Source organism: Salvelinus alpinus, chromosome 16 (assembly GCF_045679555.1).
Source record: "Salvelinus alpinus chromosome 16, SLU_Salpinus.1, whole genome shotgun sequence".
Lineage (NCBI taxonomy): Eukaryota > Metazoa > Chordata > Actinopteri > Salmoniformes > Salmonidae > Salvelinus > Salvelinus alpinus.
Window position 1 is genome coordinate 42264574 of NC_092101.1, and position 17500 is coordinate 42282073.

Consider the following 17500-nt stretch of genomic DNA (forward strand, 5'->3'; position numbering starts at 1 on the left):
AGAGATAGACGAAACCTTTGTAGAGATAGATGAAACATTGGTAGAGATAGATGAAACCTTTGTAGAGATAGATTAAACATTGGTAGAGATAGATGAAACATTGGTAGAGACAGATGAAACATTGGTAGAGATAGATGAAACATTGGTAGAGATAGATGAAACATTGTTAGAGATAGATGAAACACTGGTAAAGATAGATTAAACACTGGTAAAGATAGATTAAACACTGGTAAAGATAGATGAAACATCGGTAGAGACAGATGAAACATTGGTAGAGATAGATGAAACATTGGTAGAGATAGATGAAACACTGGTCAGGATAGATGAAACATTGGTAGAGATAGATGACACCTTTGTAGAGATAGATGAAACATTGGTAGAGATAGATGAAACATTGGTAGAGATAGATGAAACCTTTGTAGAGATAGATGAAACATTGGTAGAGATAGATTAAAGACAGGTAAAGATAGATGAAACATTGGTAGAGATAGATGAAACATTGGTAGAGATAGATGAAACATTGGTAGAGATAGATGAAACACTGGTCAGGATAGATGAAACATTGGTAGAGATAGATGAAACCTTTGTAGAGATAGATGAAACATTGGTAGAGATAGATGAAACATTGGTAGAGATAGATGCAACATTGGTAGAGATAGATGAAACATTGGTAGAGATAGATGAAACCTTTGTAGAGATAGATGAAACCTTTGTAGAGATAGACGAAACCTTTGTAGAGATAGATGAAACATTGGTAGAGATAGATGAAACCTTTGTAGAGATAGATTAAACATTGGTAGAGATAGATGAAACATTGGTAGAGACAGATGAAACATTGGTAGAGATAGATGAAACATTGGTAGAGATAGATGAAACATTGTTAGAGATAGATGAAACACTGGTAAAGATAGATTAAACACTGGTAAAGATAGATTAAACACTGGTAAAGATAGATGAAACATCGGTAGAGACAGATGAAACATTGGTAGAGATAGATGAAACATTGGTAGAGATAGATTAAAGACAGGTAAAGATAGATGAAACATTGGTAGAGATAGATGAAACATTGGTAGAGATAGATGAAACACTGGTCAGGATAGATGACACATTGGTAGAGATAGATGAAACCTTTGTAGAGATAGATGAAACATTGGTAGAGATAGACGAAACATTGGTAGAGATAGATGAAACCTTTGTAGAGATAGATGAAACATTGGTAGAGATAGATGAAACATTGGTAGAGATAGATGAAACATTGGTAGAGATAGATGAAACATTGGTAGAGATAGATGAAACATTGGTAGAGATAGATGAACCATTGGTAAAGATAGATGAAACATTGGTAGAGATAGATGAAACATTGGTAGAGATAGATGAAACCTTTGTAGAGATAGATGAAACATTGGTAGAGATAGATGAAACATTGGTAGAGATAGATGAAACATTGGTAGAGATAGATTAAAGACGGGTAAAGATAGATGAAACATTGGTAGAGATAGATGAAACACTGGTAAAGATAGATGAAACATTGGTAGAGATAGATGAAACACTGGTCAGGATAGATGAAACATTGGTAGAGATAGATGAAACCTTTGTAGAGAAAGATGAAACACTGGTCAGGATAGATGAAACATTGGTAGAGATAGATGAAACCTTTGTAGAGATAGATGAAACATTGGTAGAGATAGATGAAACATTGGTAGAGATAGATGAAACCTTTGTAGAGATAGATGAAACATTGGTAGAGATAGATGAAACATTGGTAGAGACAGATGAAACACTGGTAGAGATAGATGAAACATTGGTAGAGATAGATGAAACACTGGTAGAGATAGATGAAACATTGGTAGAGATAGATGAAACATTGGTAGAGATAGATGAAACATTGGTAGAGATAGATGAAACATTGCTAAGCATGAAAAAACCTTTCTGATGATGTGAAATCAAGGAAATATCTTTCACGTTCTTATAAGAGTTTAAACAGTTTGGAAGGTCAAATCAAATTAAAATCAAATGTTTTTATTTGTCACATGCTTCGTAAACAACCGGTTTAGACTAGCATATACAAATGGACAAACAGTGTTCATGATAAGATAAAATACTAGCCAATAATTCACAGGTGTGTGCAATATTTTAAATAATTTCCTTCTAACAGCGTTACAATTTCCTTCCCACAAAGGACAAAGGTTAGTTCAGCAGAATATTTCACAACTCTTTCAGTAATGACTTTAGAGATTTAGACGCCACTTCCTTGTTCCTGTTTGATTGACAATGACAGGGCTCTAACGTCTCCTCAACACCTCTCCTTCTGTCCAGTCTCCGTTTGTCTTGTAATAAAAACAGAATCTGTGGTCAATGAATCATGCTGTTCTATTCCTGGTACTGCAGATAAGCAAAGCTTTTTCTCAGTGATTTTGTGTGTACGTCATCTACACAAGGCAAATTTCTCAACAGAGTGAAAGAGAATGACTCAAAATTCCCATAAGGAACACACACACACACACACACACACACACACACACACACACACACACACACACACACACACACACACACACACACACACACACACACACACACACACACACACACACACACACACACACACACACACACACGGTAACAGCAAACACACATGCACGCACACTAAATAAAAAAATGCATACACTTAGATGCGTGGAATGGAACCTACTCCCCAAACCTCCACCTCCATTATCCTCTAACTGACCTCTATTTATCTTTCATTTGGCGTTCCATCTCTAATAGCTGCTCTGTCATCACACACACACACACACACACACACACACACGCACACACACACACACACACACACACACACACACACACACACACACACACACACACACACACACACACACACACACACACACACACACACACACACACACACACACACACACACATGAATAGTTCTCAAGGAGAGTGCAGAGTAGACCTCTCACTCATTGCCACACAGCAATCTCTCTCTTCTCTCTGACCCTCTCTCTTCTCTCTGACCCTCTCTCCTCTCTGACCCTCTCTCTCCTCTCTGACCCTCTCTCTTCTCTCTGACCCTCTCTCTCCTCTCCTCTCTGACCCTCTCTCTCCTTTCTGACCCTCTCTCTTCTCTCTGACCCTCTCTCTCCTCTCTGACCCTCTCTCTCCTCTCTGACCCTCTCTCGTATTACCCTTCCATGAGTAGTTCTCAACCTCACAGAATCACCATCTCAAGTAGCTCTGTTCTGTAGCTCTGTTCTGTTCCCTGGCCAAGATGGGGTTTGTACAATGCTTCATGAGAGAGTGAGAGGGGGAGGGAGGGATAGAGAGAGAGGATGAGTAGGAGATAGAAAGAGGAGAGAAAAAGAGGAGAGAGACAGAGAGAGAAACTGAGTGAGTGAGAAAGATAAATGGAGAGAGAGAGAGAGATAGAAGGGAGGGAAAGAAAGACTGGCAGCTTCATTAAATATTACCCGCAAAACACCAGTCTCAACATCAACAGTGACGAGGCGACTCCGGGATGCTGGCCTTCTAGGCAGAGTAGCAAAGAAAAAGCCATATCTCAGACTGGCCAATAAAAAGAAAAGATTAAGATGGGCAAAAGAATACAGACACTGGACAGAGGAACTCTGCTTAGAAGGCCAGCATCCCGGAGTCACCTCTTCACTGTTGACGTTGAGACTGGTGTTTTGCGGGTAATATTACATTTACATTTAAGTCATTTAGCTGACGCTCTTATCCAGAGCGACTTACAAGTTGGAAAGTTCATACATATTCATCCTGGTCCCCCCGTGGGGAATGAACCCACAACCCTGGCGTTGCAAGCGCCATGCTCTACCAACTGAGCCACACGGGACCATATAATATTTAATGAAGCTGCCAGTTGAGGACTTGTGAGGTGTCTGTTTCTCAAACTAGACACTCTAATGTACTTGTCCTCTTACTCAGTTGTGCACCGGGGCCTCCCACTCCTCTTCCTATTCTGGTTAGAGCCAGTTTGCGGTGTTCTGTGAAGGGAGTAGTACACAGCGTTGTACGAAATCTTCAGTTCTTGGCAATTTTGAGCCTGTAATCGAACCCACAAATGCTGATGCTCCAGATACACAACTAGTCTAAAGAAGGCCAGTTTTATTGCTTCTTTAATCATGACAACAGTTTTCAGGTGTGCTAACATAATTGCAAAAGGGTTTTCTAATGATCCATTAGCCTTTTAAAATGATAAACTTGGATTAGCTAACACAACGTGCCATTGGAACACAGGAGTGATGGTTGCTGATAATGGGCCTCTGTACGCCTATGTAGATATACCATAAAAAATCTGCCATTTCCAGCTACAATAGTCATTTACAACATTTAACAATGTCTACACTGTATTTCTGATCAATTTGATGTTATTTTAAATGGACAAAGAATGAGCTTTTCTTTCAAAAACAAGGACATTTCTAAGTGACCCCAAACTTTTGAATGGTAGTGTACCATATATTTTAGATTTTAAATTCTTCAAAGTAGCCACCCTTTGCCTTGATGAAAGCTTTGCATACACTGAGTGTACAAAACATTAGGAACACCTTCCTAATAATGAGTTGCACTCCCCCTTCCCTTTTGCCCTCAGAACAGCCTCAATTGTCAGGGCATGGACTCTACAAGGTGTTGAAAGCGTTCCACAGGAATGCTGGATCATGTTGACTCCAAGGCTTCTCACAGTTGTGTCAAGTTGGCTGGATGTCCTTTGGGTGGTGGACCATTATTGATACACACAGGAAACTGCTGAGCGTGAAAAATCCAGCAGCACTGCTGTTTTCTGTTTTTGACACAAACCGGTGCGCCTGGCACCTACTACCATACCCCATTCAAAGGCACTAAAATCTTTTGTCTTGCCCATTCACCCTCTGAATGGCACAGATACAAAATCCATGTCTGAATTGTCTCAAGGTTTACAAATACATCTTTAACCTGTCTCCTCTCCTTCATCTACACTGATTGAAGTGGATTTAACAAGTGACATCAATAAGGGATCATTGCTTTCACCTGTATTCCTTCGTCAGTCTATGTCATGGAAAGAGTTCTTCATGTTTTGTACACTCAGTGGTTCTTCCTTTTTAAAGTTCAGAGTTTATGCTGCGACCGTTAGTGGTAGATGGTGGCATTCTGTCATTGCACCACACTATTACAAGAGGGAGTTAGAACGCTCATCTATCGGTAGTCTGAACTGTAGCAGTTTTCAGTCTGAGAGTCTCTCTTATGGCACTAGAGTCCTGCATCAGGCAACAACAACAAAAACTGTTGGTGGTCCTGGAGTTGAGAGAGAACTTGGGTAAATACAATGCGGGAATTTCACTTGACATGTGGATTGACGAATTTCCGGAAAATATGCACGGTGGGCTTTTGGTTTCCTCTCCCTCTAAAAACAGAAATAAATCATTCTAAATATCAAACTGGCTTTATTTACAAATTAGTAAGAAATTTTTCCCTCCATGTTCAAGAATGGACTTTTTCCCTTTATTCAGATTACAATTGCTCACTTTTGGTCATTTGAAATGAAATCATCTCCAAAATATCGTTATTTATTAAACAAAGTGATTATTATTATTATTAACCCTGCATTCTAATTATATAAAAGCCCCTTAGATTTTCTCACAGATCCTAATGAAAAATGCCCCTTAGATATTAATTTAGAATCCTCCAATCCTCTAAATGTAACTATTGGAGGAGAGTCATGTCATTGGCGGAGAGTCAGGCGGTACTGGCGGAGTTGAAGGAGGAACGAGAGTCAGGCGGTACTGGCGGAGTTGAAGGGGGAACGAGAGTCAGGCGGTACTGGCGGAGTTGAAGGAGGAACGAGAGTCAGGCGGTACTGGCGGAGTTGAAGGGGGAACGAGAGTCAGGCGGTACTGGCGGAGTTGAAGGAGGAACGAGAGTCAGGCGGTACTGGTGGAGTTGAAGGAGGAACGAGAGTCAGGCGGTACTGGCGGAGTTGAAGGAGGAACGAGAGTCAGGCGGTACTGGCGGAGTTGAAGGGGGAACGAGAGTCAGGCGGTACTGGCGGAGTTGAAGGAGGAACGAGAGTCAGGCGGTACTGGCGGAGTTGAAGGAGGAACGAGATGGAGTCACAATCCAGGCAAACATGGAGATGATTATTTCAACTACACTAAAGTTGCAACAAGTTCGATCGGGTTCAAATCAGGAGACCTACTGTACATGTAGAGATAAAAAAATATTTGTAGATATACTGTAGGCCTACCGTAGGCGACATGAGTCTCACTAGTGTTGAGTAATGTGTTGTTAAAAGTGTTGTAGGTCATATTTATTTATTTTTATTTAACCTTTATTTTACTACATAAAGGTCTACTTACTCTGCTGGCGTCTTGACCCAGTTTATGCCCTCATTTGCAATGCAAACCATAACGAATTACTATGGGAGATGGGAGACTAATGGAGTCGTATCTCCCTCCCTCCTCATCCCAGACAAAATCAAGACAAAGCCGGGCAACTTGTCACGATCGTCATAATAATTGGACCAAAGCGCAGCGTGATCTGGGTTCCACATCTTTTTATTACTAGGTGAAACTCACAGCAAAACAAAACAAAAAATAGCAAAACGAAACGTGAAGCTGCTACAGTGCTCACAGGCAACTATACATAGTCACGATCCCTTAAAGCACAAAGGGGAACTGGCTGCCTAAATATGATCCCCAATCAGAGACAACGACAAACAGCTGCCTCTGATTGGGAACCATACCTGGCCAACATAGAAACATAATTACCTAGATGACCCACCCTAGTCACACCCCGCCCTAACCAACATAGAGAATAAAAAGCTCTCTATGTTCAGGGCGTGACACAACTTGTCCCATCAAGCCAGGGCATTCTGAGTTGGCTCCATGTATCGAACCACGGCACGCACACACACACACCTGCACGCGCCACACCTAGATTAGTTTCTCAGTCCTAGGCCGCCATGGGACACTGCACAGGGAGCAAATATTTTCATTTTCACTGCGAGTCAGGATTCAATCATTTTCCCTGTCTCCTGGATTTGTACCAATCAATTTCAGCCGCTCTCCCACTAGGGACGGGAGACAAAGACAGACAGAGAGAGAGAGAGACACAGAGAGAGAGAGTGACAGAGAGAGAGACCAAGAGAGAGAAGAGAGAGGAGAGAAGAGAGAGAGAGAAAGAAAGAAAGAGAGAGAAAAAAAGAGAGAGAATACAGAGAATGAGTGGTAGCATACATAGAGAGGGAGAGACAAACAGATAGACAGCGAATGGTAGAGAAATAGATGTTGATAGACAGAGGGAAAGAAAGAGAGAGCGAGAGAGAGAAAGGATGAGAGAGAGAGAGATGGAGAGAGGAAGAGAGAGAGAGAAAGATATGTCCTACTTCCACTGTCAACACAGCCCCTAGCCCCTCATTCAGGACCGGTGACATCATCAAATAGCGCCATTCTACAGAGTAGTTGCTCTCTCTTCCCTGTGTTAAAGCAGAGTCAGACCCCTCCACTCTGACAACAGTCTGTCTGTGTGTGTGTGTGTGTGTGTGTGTGTGTGTGTGTGTGTGTGTGTGTGTGTGTGTGTGTGTGTGTGTGTGTGTGTGTGTGTGTGTGTGTGTGTGTGTGTGTGTGTGTGTGTGTGTGTGTGTGTGAGCGTGTGCACGTGCATGCATGTGTGATGACAGGACAGACCCCATGCATTTAAATCTTCCATAACTCAGCCCTGCATTGTCAGCCAATTAAGATACGCTTTGAAAGGCCAGACAGATATGCAGCCAGGCCTGAGGAATCGATTTGACGTACAGTACAGCTAGTTACTGTTATGTAAAAAAACGTATTAAACACTGTAATTTTGGAAAAAAAAGGGAATATTCTGAGTTGTTAGTCGACAGAAGATCAAAGTAGGTGTATTCTCTCTGGGATCGTTAACGTGGCCTGGGAGAATATAGATGTCTGCCAGCAGCTGGAGACAACAAGGCTGATACATTCCCTGATTCAGTGAGACTACAATCAACTTTAAGAAGTGTAGTCTGTCATACTCATGAGAAAACACCACTCTTTCTATTCTCTACTAAATCCACGAGACAAATCTGTGCAGAATGTTCCTGTCTTGTCAAACCAAAGTCACCATGTCATACTGAAACTCCATCCAATACAGGCAACTATACTCAGATTACATGTTTATTAGATTAGATCCATGTCAGACTACGACTTCAGAGAGCGCTGAATGTTTAAGCCCATCCATCCCTGGTCGTGTGATGATCCTAGACTCTGTACTAGTCTCTGTCCTAGTCTCTGTCCTAGACTCTGTCCTAGTGTCTGTTCTAGTCTCTGTCCTAGACTCTGTCCTAGTGTCCGTCCTAGAATCTGTCCTAGTTCCGTCCTAGACTCTGTCCTAGAATCTGTCCTAGACTCTGTCCTAGTGTCCGTCCTAGACTCTGTCCTAGTGTCCGTCCAAGACTCTGTCCAAGACTCTGTCCAAGACTCTGTCCTAGCCTAGACTCTGTCCTAGTGTCCGTCCTAGAATCTGTCCTAGTGTCCGTCCAAGACTCTGTCCTAGACTGTCCTAGAATCTGTCCTAGTGTCCGTCCAAGACTCTGTTCTAGACTCTGTTCAGTGTCTGTTCTAGATTCTGTCCTAGTGTCTGTTCTAGTGTCTGTCCTAGACTCTGTCCTAGTGTCTGTTCTAGTGTCTGTCCTAGTGTCCGTCCAAGACTCTGTCCTAGACTCTGTTCTAGTGTATGTTCTAGACTCTGTCCTAGTGTCTGTCCTAGTGTCTGTTCTAGACTCTGTCCTAGTGTCAGTCCAAGACTCTGTTCTAGTCTCTGTTCTAGATTCTGTCCTAGAGAGGTGCGGGGGGGGGCTGCCTTAATCGACATCAACGTCTTCGGCGCCCGGGAAACAGTGGGTTAACTGCCTTGTTCAGGGGCAGAACAACAGATTTTTACCTTGTCAGCTCGGGGATTCGATCCAGCAACCTTCCGGTTACTGGCACAACACTCTAACCACTAGGCTACCTGCCGCCCCATTGCTGCCTGTCTTTTAACAATTGCTGGGAAGGAGACTGGGAACTGTTATATATTTATATCGGGAGATCGCCTAAAGGGAGAAAAGGGTGCATAGTGAGAGTGAGGGAGAAACAGTAAAAATGGGGACTGAGGAAAAAAACACAGAGATGCAGACAGATAGGCAAGGAGAGGGAAAGAGGAGGACCAAGAGGAGGACACAGAGGAGGACCAAGAGGAGGACACAGAGGAGGACACAGAGGAGGACAAAGAGGAGGACACAGAGGAGGACCAAGAGGAGGATGCACAAAGGAAAATGGTGAGAGCCAATCAGTTAGTCATTTAACTGTTAGTGAGTCATTTAACGGTTAGTGAGTCATTTCACTGTTAGTGAGTCATTTCACTGTTAGTGAGTCATTTCACTCTTAGTGAGTGATATTGCACCCATGGTAAACACAATAAAACATTTAGTGTGGTGAAATGACTTGTGGAATCAACTTGCTACATTGTATGGTAATACTTGGGCTTATAGCGATGAACGTAACATGATGCCACCAACCTGGGAGTTGTGCTTTTAATTAGCTTCTACACCGTTCACATTAACTAGAAAGGCACATGGGAGACTCCTGTCTACATTATTATGCGTGGCACTGTAGCTACAATTAAAACTAGTAAAACTCTTCAGAAAGTATGTCAAATGAGTATTCTTCTAACGCTTTCTCCGTCCTGCCTCCAAGGGCTTTTTCCATCCTGCCTCCAAGGGCTTTCTCCATCCTTCCTCCAAGGGCTTTCTCCATCCTGCCTCCAAGGGCTTTCTCCATCCTGCCTCCAAGGGCTTTCTCCATCCTGCCTCCAAGGGCTTTCTCCGTCCTGCCTCCAAGGGCTTTCTCCGTCCTGCCTCCAAGGGCTTTCTCCGTCCTGCCTCCAGGGGCTTTCTCCATCCTGCCTCCAAGGGCTTTCTCCGTCCTGCCTCCAAGGGCTTTCTCCATCCTGCCTCCAAGGGCTTTCTCCATCCTGCCTCCAAGGGCTTCCTCCGTCCTGCCTCCAAGGGCTTTCTCCATCCTGCCTCCAGGGGCTTTCTCCATCCTGCCTCCAAGGGCTTTCTCCATCCTGCCTCCAAGGGCTTTCTCCGTCCTGCCTCCAAGGGCTTTCTCCATCCTGCCTCCAAGGGCTTTCTCCATCCTGCCTCCAAGGGCTTTCTACATCCTGCCTCCAAGGGCTTTCTCCATCCTGCCTCCAGGGGCTTTCTCCATCCTGCCTCCAGGGGCTTTCTCCATCCTGCCTCCAAGGGCTTTCTCCATCCTGCCTCCAAGGGCTTTCTCCATCCTGCCTCCAAGGGCTTTCCAAGTTAAGACAATATTCAGACATGGTCAGTGACAGTAGAAAGTAGCCCTCTAATCTCTGTGTGATTGGATGAAGGGTAATAATGGTATTGCATTCCCTGAACATCACAAATAAAGCCTTCGGTTTCCAGCTCAGTGTGATCTACTTAACGACATCATCGCTTCAGCTGTCAGCCCCTGTTGTAGAGCAGGAGAGTGAACCCAACAAATCTACCGCAGTGGAATGTGAGTGTGATTGTGTTGTCTGTAAATCTGTGTGAGTGTGTGCATCGTTGTGAATGTATGAGGTTGTGTGTCTGTTGATGTGTATGTCTGTGAATGTATGAGGTTGTGTGAGAGTGTGTGTGGAGGTTCATTAAATCCACATCACCTCAGCATCACATAGCAGGCGCCTCTGCCTCCTTCTTCCCAAGTCAGAGTAAATCAACCACTGCAGAAATAAGAATGGTGTGTCTCTGTCTTTCTGTGCTGCAATCAACAATACGGACTGACGCGCCCCACAGAACGCAGCACTCACTTCACTTCAATAACCAAGGAGCTATTCTAATAACACACACCCTCCCCTCCGCTCTAATAATAAACGGCCCAGCTTTCTGTATGCTCTCTCTAACAGTCACAAAGACGTGCCTTCTCAGACGGGAAGTAATCAATGTCGTTTTTCACGCCACTTAGAGCAAAGCCGAGCCAGTTCCTTTAAGCCAGTTCCTTTAAGCCAGTTCCTTTAAGCCAGTTCCTTTAAGCCTCCTCATTATCGCGTCAGTTTGCCCTGTAATGATCTAACATAAGAATGATGATGCTAACCAAAAACACTGTCTTTCTCTACACAGTCAGAGATAAGTCCCAGGCCTCCAAGTTAAGACCAGTGTCATTATTTCTATTCATGCCCAGGCTGGAGTGTTAACCATGGGTCACGGAGAAGGACAATACCTGGCTGTGTCCAACAGCACCCTGCCAGGCAAGGTGGACATGTTTTTCTTTTCATTACCTCCCTGAGAAGCAGAAGGTAAATATTTGCGTTACAGACCTCAGATGGCTGTGCCGTGCTAGTCCTGCATACAAACAACCACCATTCATATCGGACGGCCTGAGAATAGACTGTGGTGTTGCTGAGTTGCGGTGTGTGTGTGTGTGTGTGTATGTCTCTTCTGTGGTTGCCAGGGACATAACGGGTTGCCTCTCTTACCCACGGCCTTGCAGGTCTTGGTGCTGGGGTCCATCTCATAGCCCTGATAACATTCACACTTGTAGTCTCCTTTGTAGTTGATGCAGATCTGGCTGCAGGAGTCAGGCTGTTGACACTCATCTATGTCTGGGGAGAGACGTCACACATCCATCAGTAACACAGGACACTCTGTCTCCACTCAGACAGGAGAACAAGGGGATGGGAAGTACGTAGACATATCTCTAAGTACTGGTCGGAAAAGACAGAGTAGAAGAGGTGCAGGGAATGTGGAAGAGATTGAGAGCAATCATTGGTCATGTTGTAATGGCTGAAAGGAACGGGGTTTCCGTTAGGAAAATGTGTTCCGCCCGGACATTTGACCGGCAGCATTTTAATTTACCGCACATTTGAGCAATTTACCAAACCCATATGCACTGGGTAACCTGATTAGGGCGTCCACCCACGCTGCTCAGAATGACAGAAATCACATGTAGATTATGGTCATTCATATTAACAGAACAAGTCGAGGATGAAATGATGTGTGGTACTTCTTACTGAATTCTGATGCACACTTTGAAGATTTTATAATAACTACCCACATTTACTTTTCCTCAGCCAACAAGACGAGTAATGAACAGTAAAATCACTAGCTTACAGAATGTCAATCCCCCATAGCAGAAAAGTTGACCTATTCTATTGGTCAGCTTGGCGAGAAAAAAAATAGCCAATTCTGAACAGTCTGGGACAGTTTGTGGATGATAGATTCCAAATTCATACAACCAGTAGGCCTAGGCTAAATAAATAAAACACGTTAAGCTGAAACAGATAAGAAAGTTTAGCTTAAAATGTTGATAAACTATTATTATATACATTATAAGCGATGCACACAAAGGCAGTAGGCAAGAATGTTCCTTCCATAATGCAGTTAGCGGGAAAACACTGTTGACAAAAGGGCACCGCACAAGCAAGTGGCTTCATGTGACAGAGATGAAAATATCAATTCTACATTTTGAAATAAGGGAGATGTAACAACTAGCATGGGTTGCTAATATGACATGGATTGTGCCTTTGGCTACAGGACAACGAGAGAAAGTTTATATAAAAGAATTGCCCTCCACGGATATGGTCTGATTTTGTCTAGGCTACTTTGAAGCAAGGTAAGACATGCCTCAAAATATGTAGTAAAATGTTCATGTTTCAAACAATGAAGTATATGTTTTCAAAATGCATACTGCCTCCAGCTCACTGCAAAGTGTTATGTGACATGTTGATAAAGCCTGCTTTCTGTTGCCTACGCATCTGCTGTTTGAGCAGCTCTCGCGTTGTCTGACAGATTTTCCACTCAAAGGCTATGTATGCATGTGATAAGATACATTACCAATATACTGTACACATGCGCCAATTAAATTCCATTCAATTACGCAAATTAACCTAAAGACCGATAAGCATGACCAGTCAAACGTATTTCTATAGACTGGTATTGTCATCAATGAAGAGGCTAAAACGTATTTTTATAGACTGGTATTGTCATCAATGAAGAGGCTAAAACGTATTTCTATAGACTGGTATTGTCATCAATGAAGAGGCTAAAACGTATTTCTATAGACTGGTATTGTCATCAATGAAGAGGCTAAAACGTATTTTTTCACAATGTTTTATTTTCTTCTCCTGGACATTTGGCCGGTGCCACTTTTATTCATCAGGCTTTTCAAAAAAAAAATATCGGCCAAAAGCTGGCTATTACTGGCTAACGGAAACCCTGAACGGGAATAAGAGCCATTTTGTTGTGTTGAAGTAAGGTTTTAGATTGGGTCTTGTACCTTCACATATCTTGTCTGAGAAGGACAGGTTGTCTGGTACTCTACCTTCACAGGTCTTGTCTGAGAAGGACAGGTTGTCTGGTACTCTACCTTCACAGGTCTTGTATGAAAGGGACAGGTTGTCTGGTACTCTACCTTCACAGGTCTTGTCTGAGAAGGACAGGTTGTCTGGTACTCTACCTTCACAGGTCTTGTATGAAAGGGACAGGTTGTCTGGTACTCTACCTTCACAGGTCTTGTATGAAAGGGACAGGTTGTCTGGTACTCTACCTTCACAGGTCTTGTCTGAGAAGGACAGGTTGTCTGGTACTCTACCTTCACAGGTCTTGTATGAAAGGGACAGGTTGTCTGGTACTCTACCTTCACATGTCTTGTCTGAGAGGGACAGGTTGTCTGGTACTCTACCTTCACAGGCCTTGTATGAGAGGGACAGGTTGTCTGGTACTCTACCTTCACAGGTCTTGTCTGAGAGGGACAGGTTGTCTGGTACTCTACCTTCACAGGTCTTGTCTGAGAGGGACAGGTTGTCTGGTACTCTACCTTCACAGGCCTTGTATGAGAGGGACAGGTTGTCTGGTACTCTACCTTCACAGGTCTTGTCTGAGAGGGACAGGTTGTCTGGTACTCTACCTTCACAGGTCTTGTCTGAGAGGGACAGGTTGTCTGGTACTCTACCTTCACAGGCCTTGTATGAGAGGGACAGGTTGTCTGGTACTCTACCTTCACAGGTCTTGTCTGAGAGGGACAGGTTGTCTGGTACTCTACCTTCACATGTCTTGTCTGAGAGGGACAGGTTGTCTGGTACTCTACCTTCACAGGTCTTGTATGAGAGGGACAGGTTGTCTGCTACTCTACCTTCACAGGTCTTGTCTGAGAGGGACAGGTTGTCTGGTACTCTACCTTCACAGGTCTTGTATGAGAGGGACAGGTTGTCTGCTACTCTACCTTCACAGGTCTTGTCTGAGAGGGACAGGTTGTCTGGTACTCTACCTTCACAGGTCTTGTCTGAGAGGGACAGGTTGTCTGCTACTCTACCTTCACAGGTCTTGTCTGAGAGGGACAGGTTTCTGGTACTCTACCTTCACAGGTCTTCTTGTCCATTAGTTGGTATCCAGAGGGACAGTCACACGCATAGCCAATCCTCCTGTCTCTGCAGATGTGAGAGCAGCCTCCATTTTTGTCTGCACACTCATTCACACCTAGAGAGAGAGGGAGGGAGAGAGAGAGAGAGGGAGGGGGATACAGAGAGAGAGACAGAGGGGGAGAGAGAGAGAGATAGATAGAGAGGGAGAGAGAGAGATAGAGAGAGAGAGAGGGAGAGAGAGTGAGAAGGGAGAGAGAGAGAGGGAGAGAGAGAGAGATAGAGAGGGAGAGGGAGAGCGAGAGAGAGAGAGAGAGAGAGAGAGAGAGAGAGAGAGAGAGAGAGAGAGAGAGAGAGAGAGAGAGAGGGTGAGAGAAAGAAAGAGAGACAGAGAGAGAGAGGGGGGGAGAGAGAGAGAGAGAGACCAAGGGAGAGAGAGAGAGAGGGAGAGAGAGAGAGAGAGAGAGAGAGAGAGAGAGAGAGAGAGAGAGAGAGAGAGAGAGAGAGAGAGAGAGAGAGAGAGAGGGAGAGAGAGTGGGAGAGAGAGAGAGAGAGAGAGAGAGAGAGAGAGAGAGAGAGAGAGAGAGAGAGAGAGAGAGAGAGAGAGAGAGAGAGAGAGAGAGAGAGAGAGAGAGAGAGAGGGGGATGGATGGAAGGAGCAATAGAGGGAGGGAAGGGAGTTAAACATCAATAAAACAACCAATATATTGGTGTGTGTGTGTACCTGGGGATACTGTAGGGGAATATGTAGCTATCAGACACCTGGAACCAGTCCAGAATGCACTGGGGCTCAAGAGGGGGCAGCTATTCGTCAGGTCCCCCTGTCTAATCTGATTTCCTCAGAGGAGCAGCCCTCCTTCCCTTGTCCATCCATCCATCCCTCCTCCTCCTCATATCCCGCTCCTTTCTCCCCTTATCCCTCCCTCCATCCCTCCTCCTCCCCATATCCCTCTCCTTTCTCCCCTTATCCCTCCCTCCCTCCCTCCCTCCTCCTCCCCATATCCCTCTCCTTTCTCCCCTTATCCCTCCATCCCTCCTCCTCCCCATATCCCTCTCCTTTCTCCCCTTATCCCTCCCTCCCTCCATCCCTCCTCCTCCCCATATCCCTCTCCTTTCTCCCCTTATCCCTCCCTCCCTCCATCCCTCCTCCTCCCCATATCCCTCTCCTTTCTCCCCTTATCCCTCCCTCCCTCCTCCTCCCCATATCCCTCTCCTTTCTCCCCTTATCCCTCCCTCCCTCCATCCCTCCTCCTCCCCATATCCCTCTCCTTTCTCCCCTTATCCCTCCATCCATCCCTCCTCCTCCCAATATCCCTATCCTTTCTCCCCTTATCCCTCCCTCCCTCCATCCCTCCTCCTCCCAATATCCCTATCCTTTCTCCCCTTATCCCTCCCTCCCTCCCTCCATCCCTCCTCCTCCCCATATCCCTCTCCTTTCTCCCCTTATCCCTCCCTCCCTCCATCCCTCCTCCTCCCCATATCCCTCTCCTTTCTCCCCCCTCCCTCCATCCATCCCTCCCCCTCCCCATATCCCTCTCCTTTCTCCCCCCTCCCTCCATCCATCCCTCCTCCTCCCCATATCCCTCTCCTTTCTCACCTTATCCCCCCCTCCCTCCATCCATCCCTCCTCCCCCCCATATCCCTCTCCTTTCTCCCTTTATCCCCCCCTCCCTCCATCCATCCCTCCTCCCCCCCATATCCCTCTCCTTTCTCCCCTTATCCCCCCCTCCCTCCATCCATCCCTCCCCCCCATATCCCTCTCCTTTCTCCCCTTATCCCTCCCTCCCTCCCTCCCTCCCTCCCTCCCTCCCTCCCTCCCTCCCTCCCTCCATCCCTCCTCCTCCCCATATCCCTCTCCTTTCTCCCCTTATCCCTCCCTCCATCCCTCCTCCTCCCCATATCCCTCTCCTTTCTCCCCTTATCCCTCCCTCCCTCCCTCTATGAGAGATCATCTGATTATCGAGGTAAAACTGCACACCTCAGTGTTGACACCTCAGTGTAACCTTTCAGTTACTGACCCAACGCTCCAACCACTAGGCTACCTGCCGCCCCATTGCTGCCTGTCTTTTAACAATTGCTGGGAAGGAGACTGGGAACTGTTATATATTTATATTGGGAGAGGGAGGGAGGGAGATAGCCTAAAGGGAGAAAAGGGTGCATAGTGAGAGTGAGGGAGAAACAGTAAAAATGGGGACTGAGGAGAAAAACACAGAGATGCAGACAGATAGGCAAGGAGAGGGAAAGAGGAGGACCAAGAGGAGGACACAGAGGAAGACCAAGAGGAGGACACAGAGGAGGACCAAGAGGAGGACACAGAGGAGGACAAAGAGGAGGACAAAGAGGAGGACACAGAGGAGGACAAAGAGAAGGACCAAGAGGAGGACACAGAGGAAGACCAAGAGGAGGACAAAGAGGAGGACCAAGAGGAGGACAAAGAGGAGGACCAAGAGGAGGACACAGAGGAGGACACAGAGAAGGACCAAGAGGAGGACACAGAGGAAGACCAAGAGGATGACAAAGAGGAGGACCAAGAGGAGGACACAGAGGAAGACCAAGAGGAGGACAAAGAGGAGGACCAAGAGGTGGACACAGAGGAAGACCAAGAGGAGGACACAGAGGAGGACACAGAGAATGACCAAGAGGAGGACACAGAGGAGGACACAGAGAAGGACCAAGAGGAGGACACAGAGGAGGACCAAGAGGAGGACACAGAGAAGGACAAAGAGGAGGACACAGAGGAGGACACAGAGAAGGACCAAGAGGAGGACACAGAGGAGGACACAGAGAAGGACCAAGAGGAGGACACAGATGAGGACCAAGAGGAGGACACAGAGGAGGACACAGAGAAGGACCAAGAGGAGGACACAGAGGAGGACCAAGAGGAGGACACAGAGGAGGACACAGAGGAGGACCAAGAGGAGAACCAAGAGGAGGACCAAGAGGAGGACACAGAGGAGGACCAAGAGGAGGACCAAGAGGAGGGCACAAAGGAGTATAGAGGAGGACAAAGAGGAGGACGCAGAGTAGAACACAGAGGAGGAAACAGCGGGGGACACAGAGGAAGAAAGAGGAGGACACAGAGGAGTATAGAGGAGGACAAAGA

General features: G+C 45.6%; 1 protein-coding gene across 4 annotated transcripts in view; it reads right to left on the reverse strand.

The window, feature by feature from the left end:
- The window catches only part of LOC139541535 (low-density lipoprotein receptor-related protein 8-like), a 338404-nt gene that overhangs the window by 59453 nt on the left and 261451 nt on the right, over positions 1–17500 (reverse strand). For all 4 annotated transcript variants that reach the window (XM_071346287.1, XM_071346285.1, XM_071346286.1 and 1 more), the window contains exons 8-9: positions 14396–14515; positions 11518–11643 (exon numbers count right to left, since the gene is read on the reverse strand). In XM_071346287.1, the coding sequence (XP_071202388.1) occupies positions 11518–11643; positions 14396–14515 (246 nt within the window). The remainder of the gene's footprint in view (positions 1–11517; positions 11644–14395; positions 14516–17500) is intronic.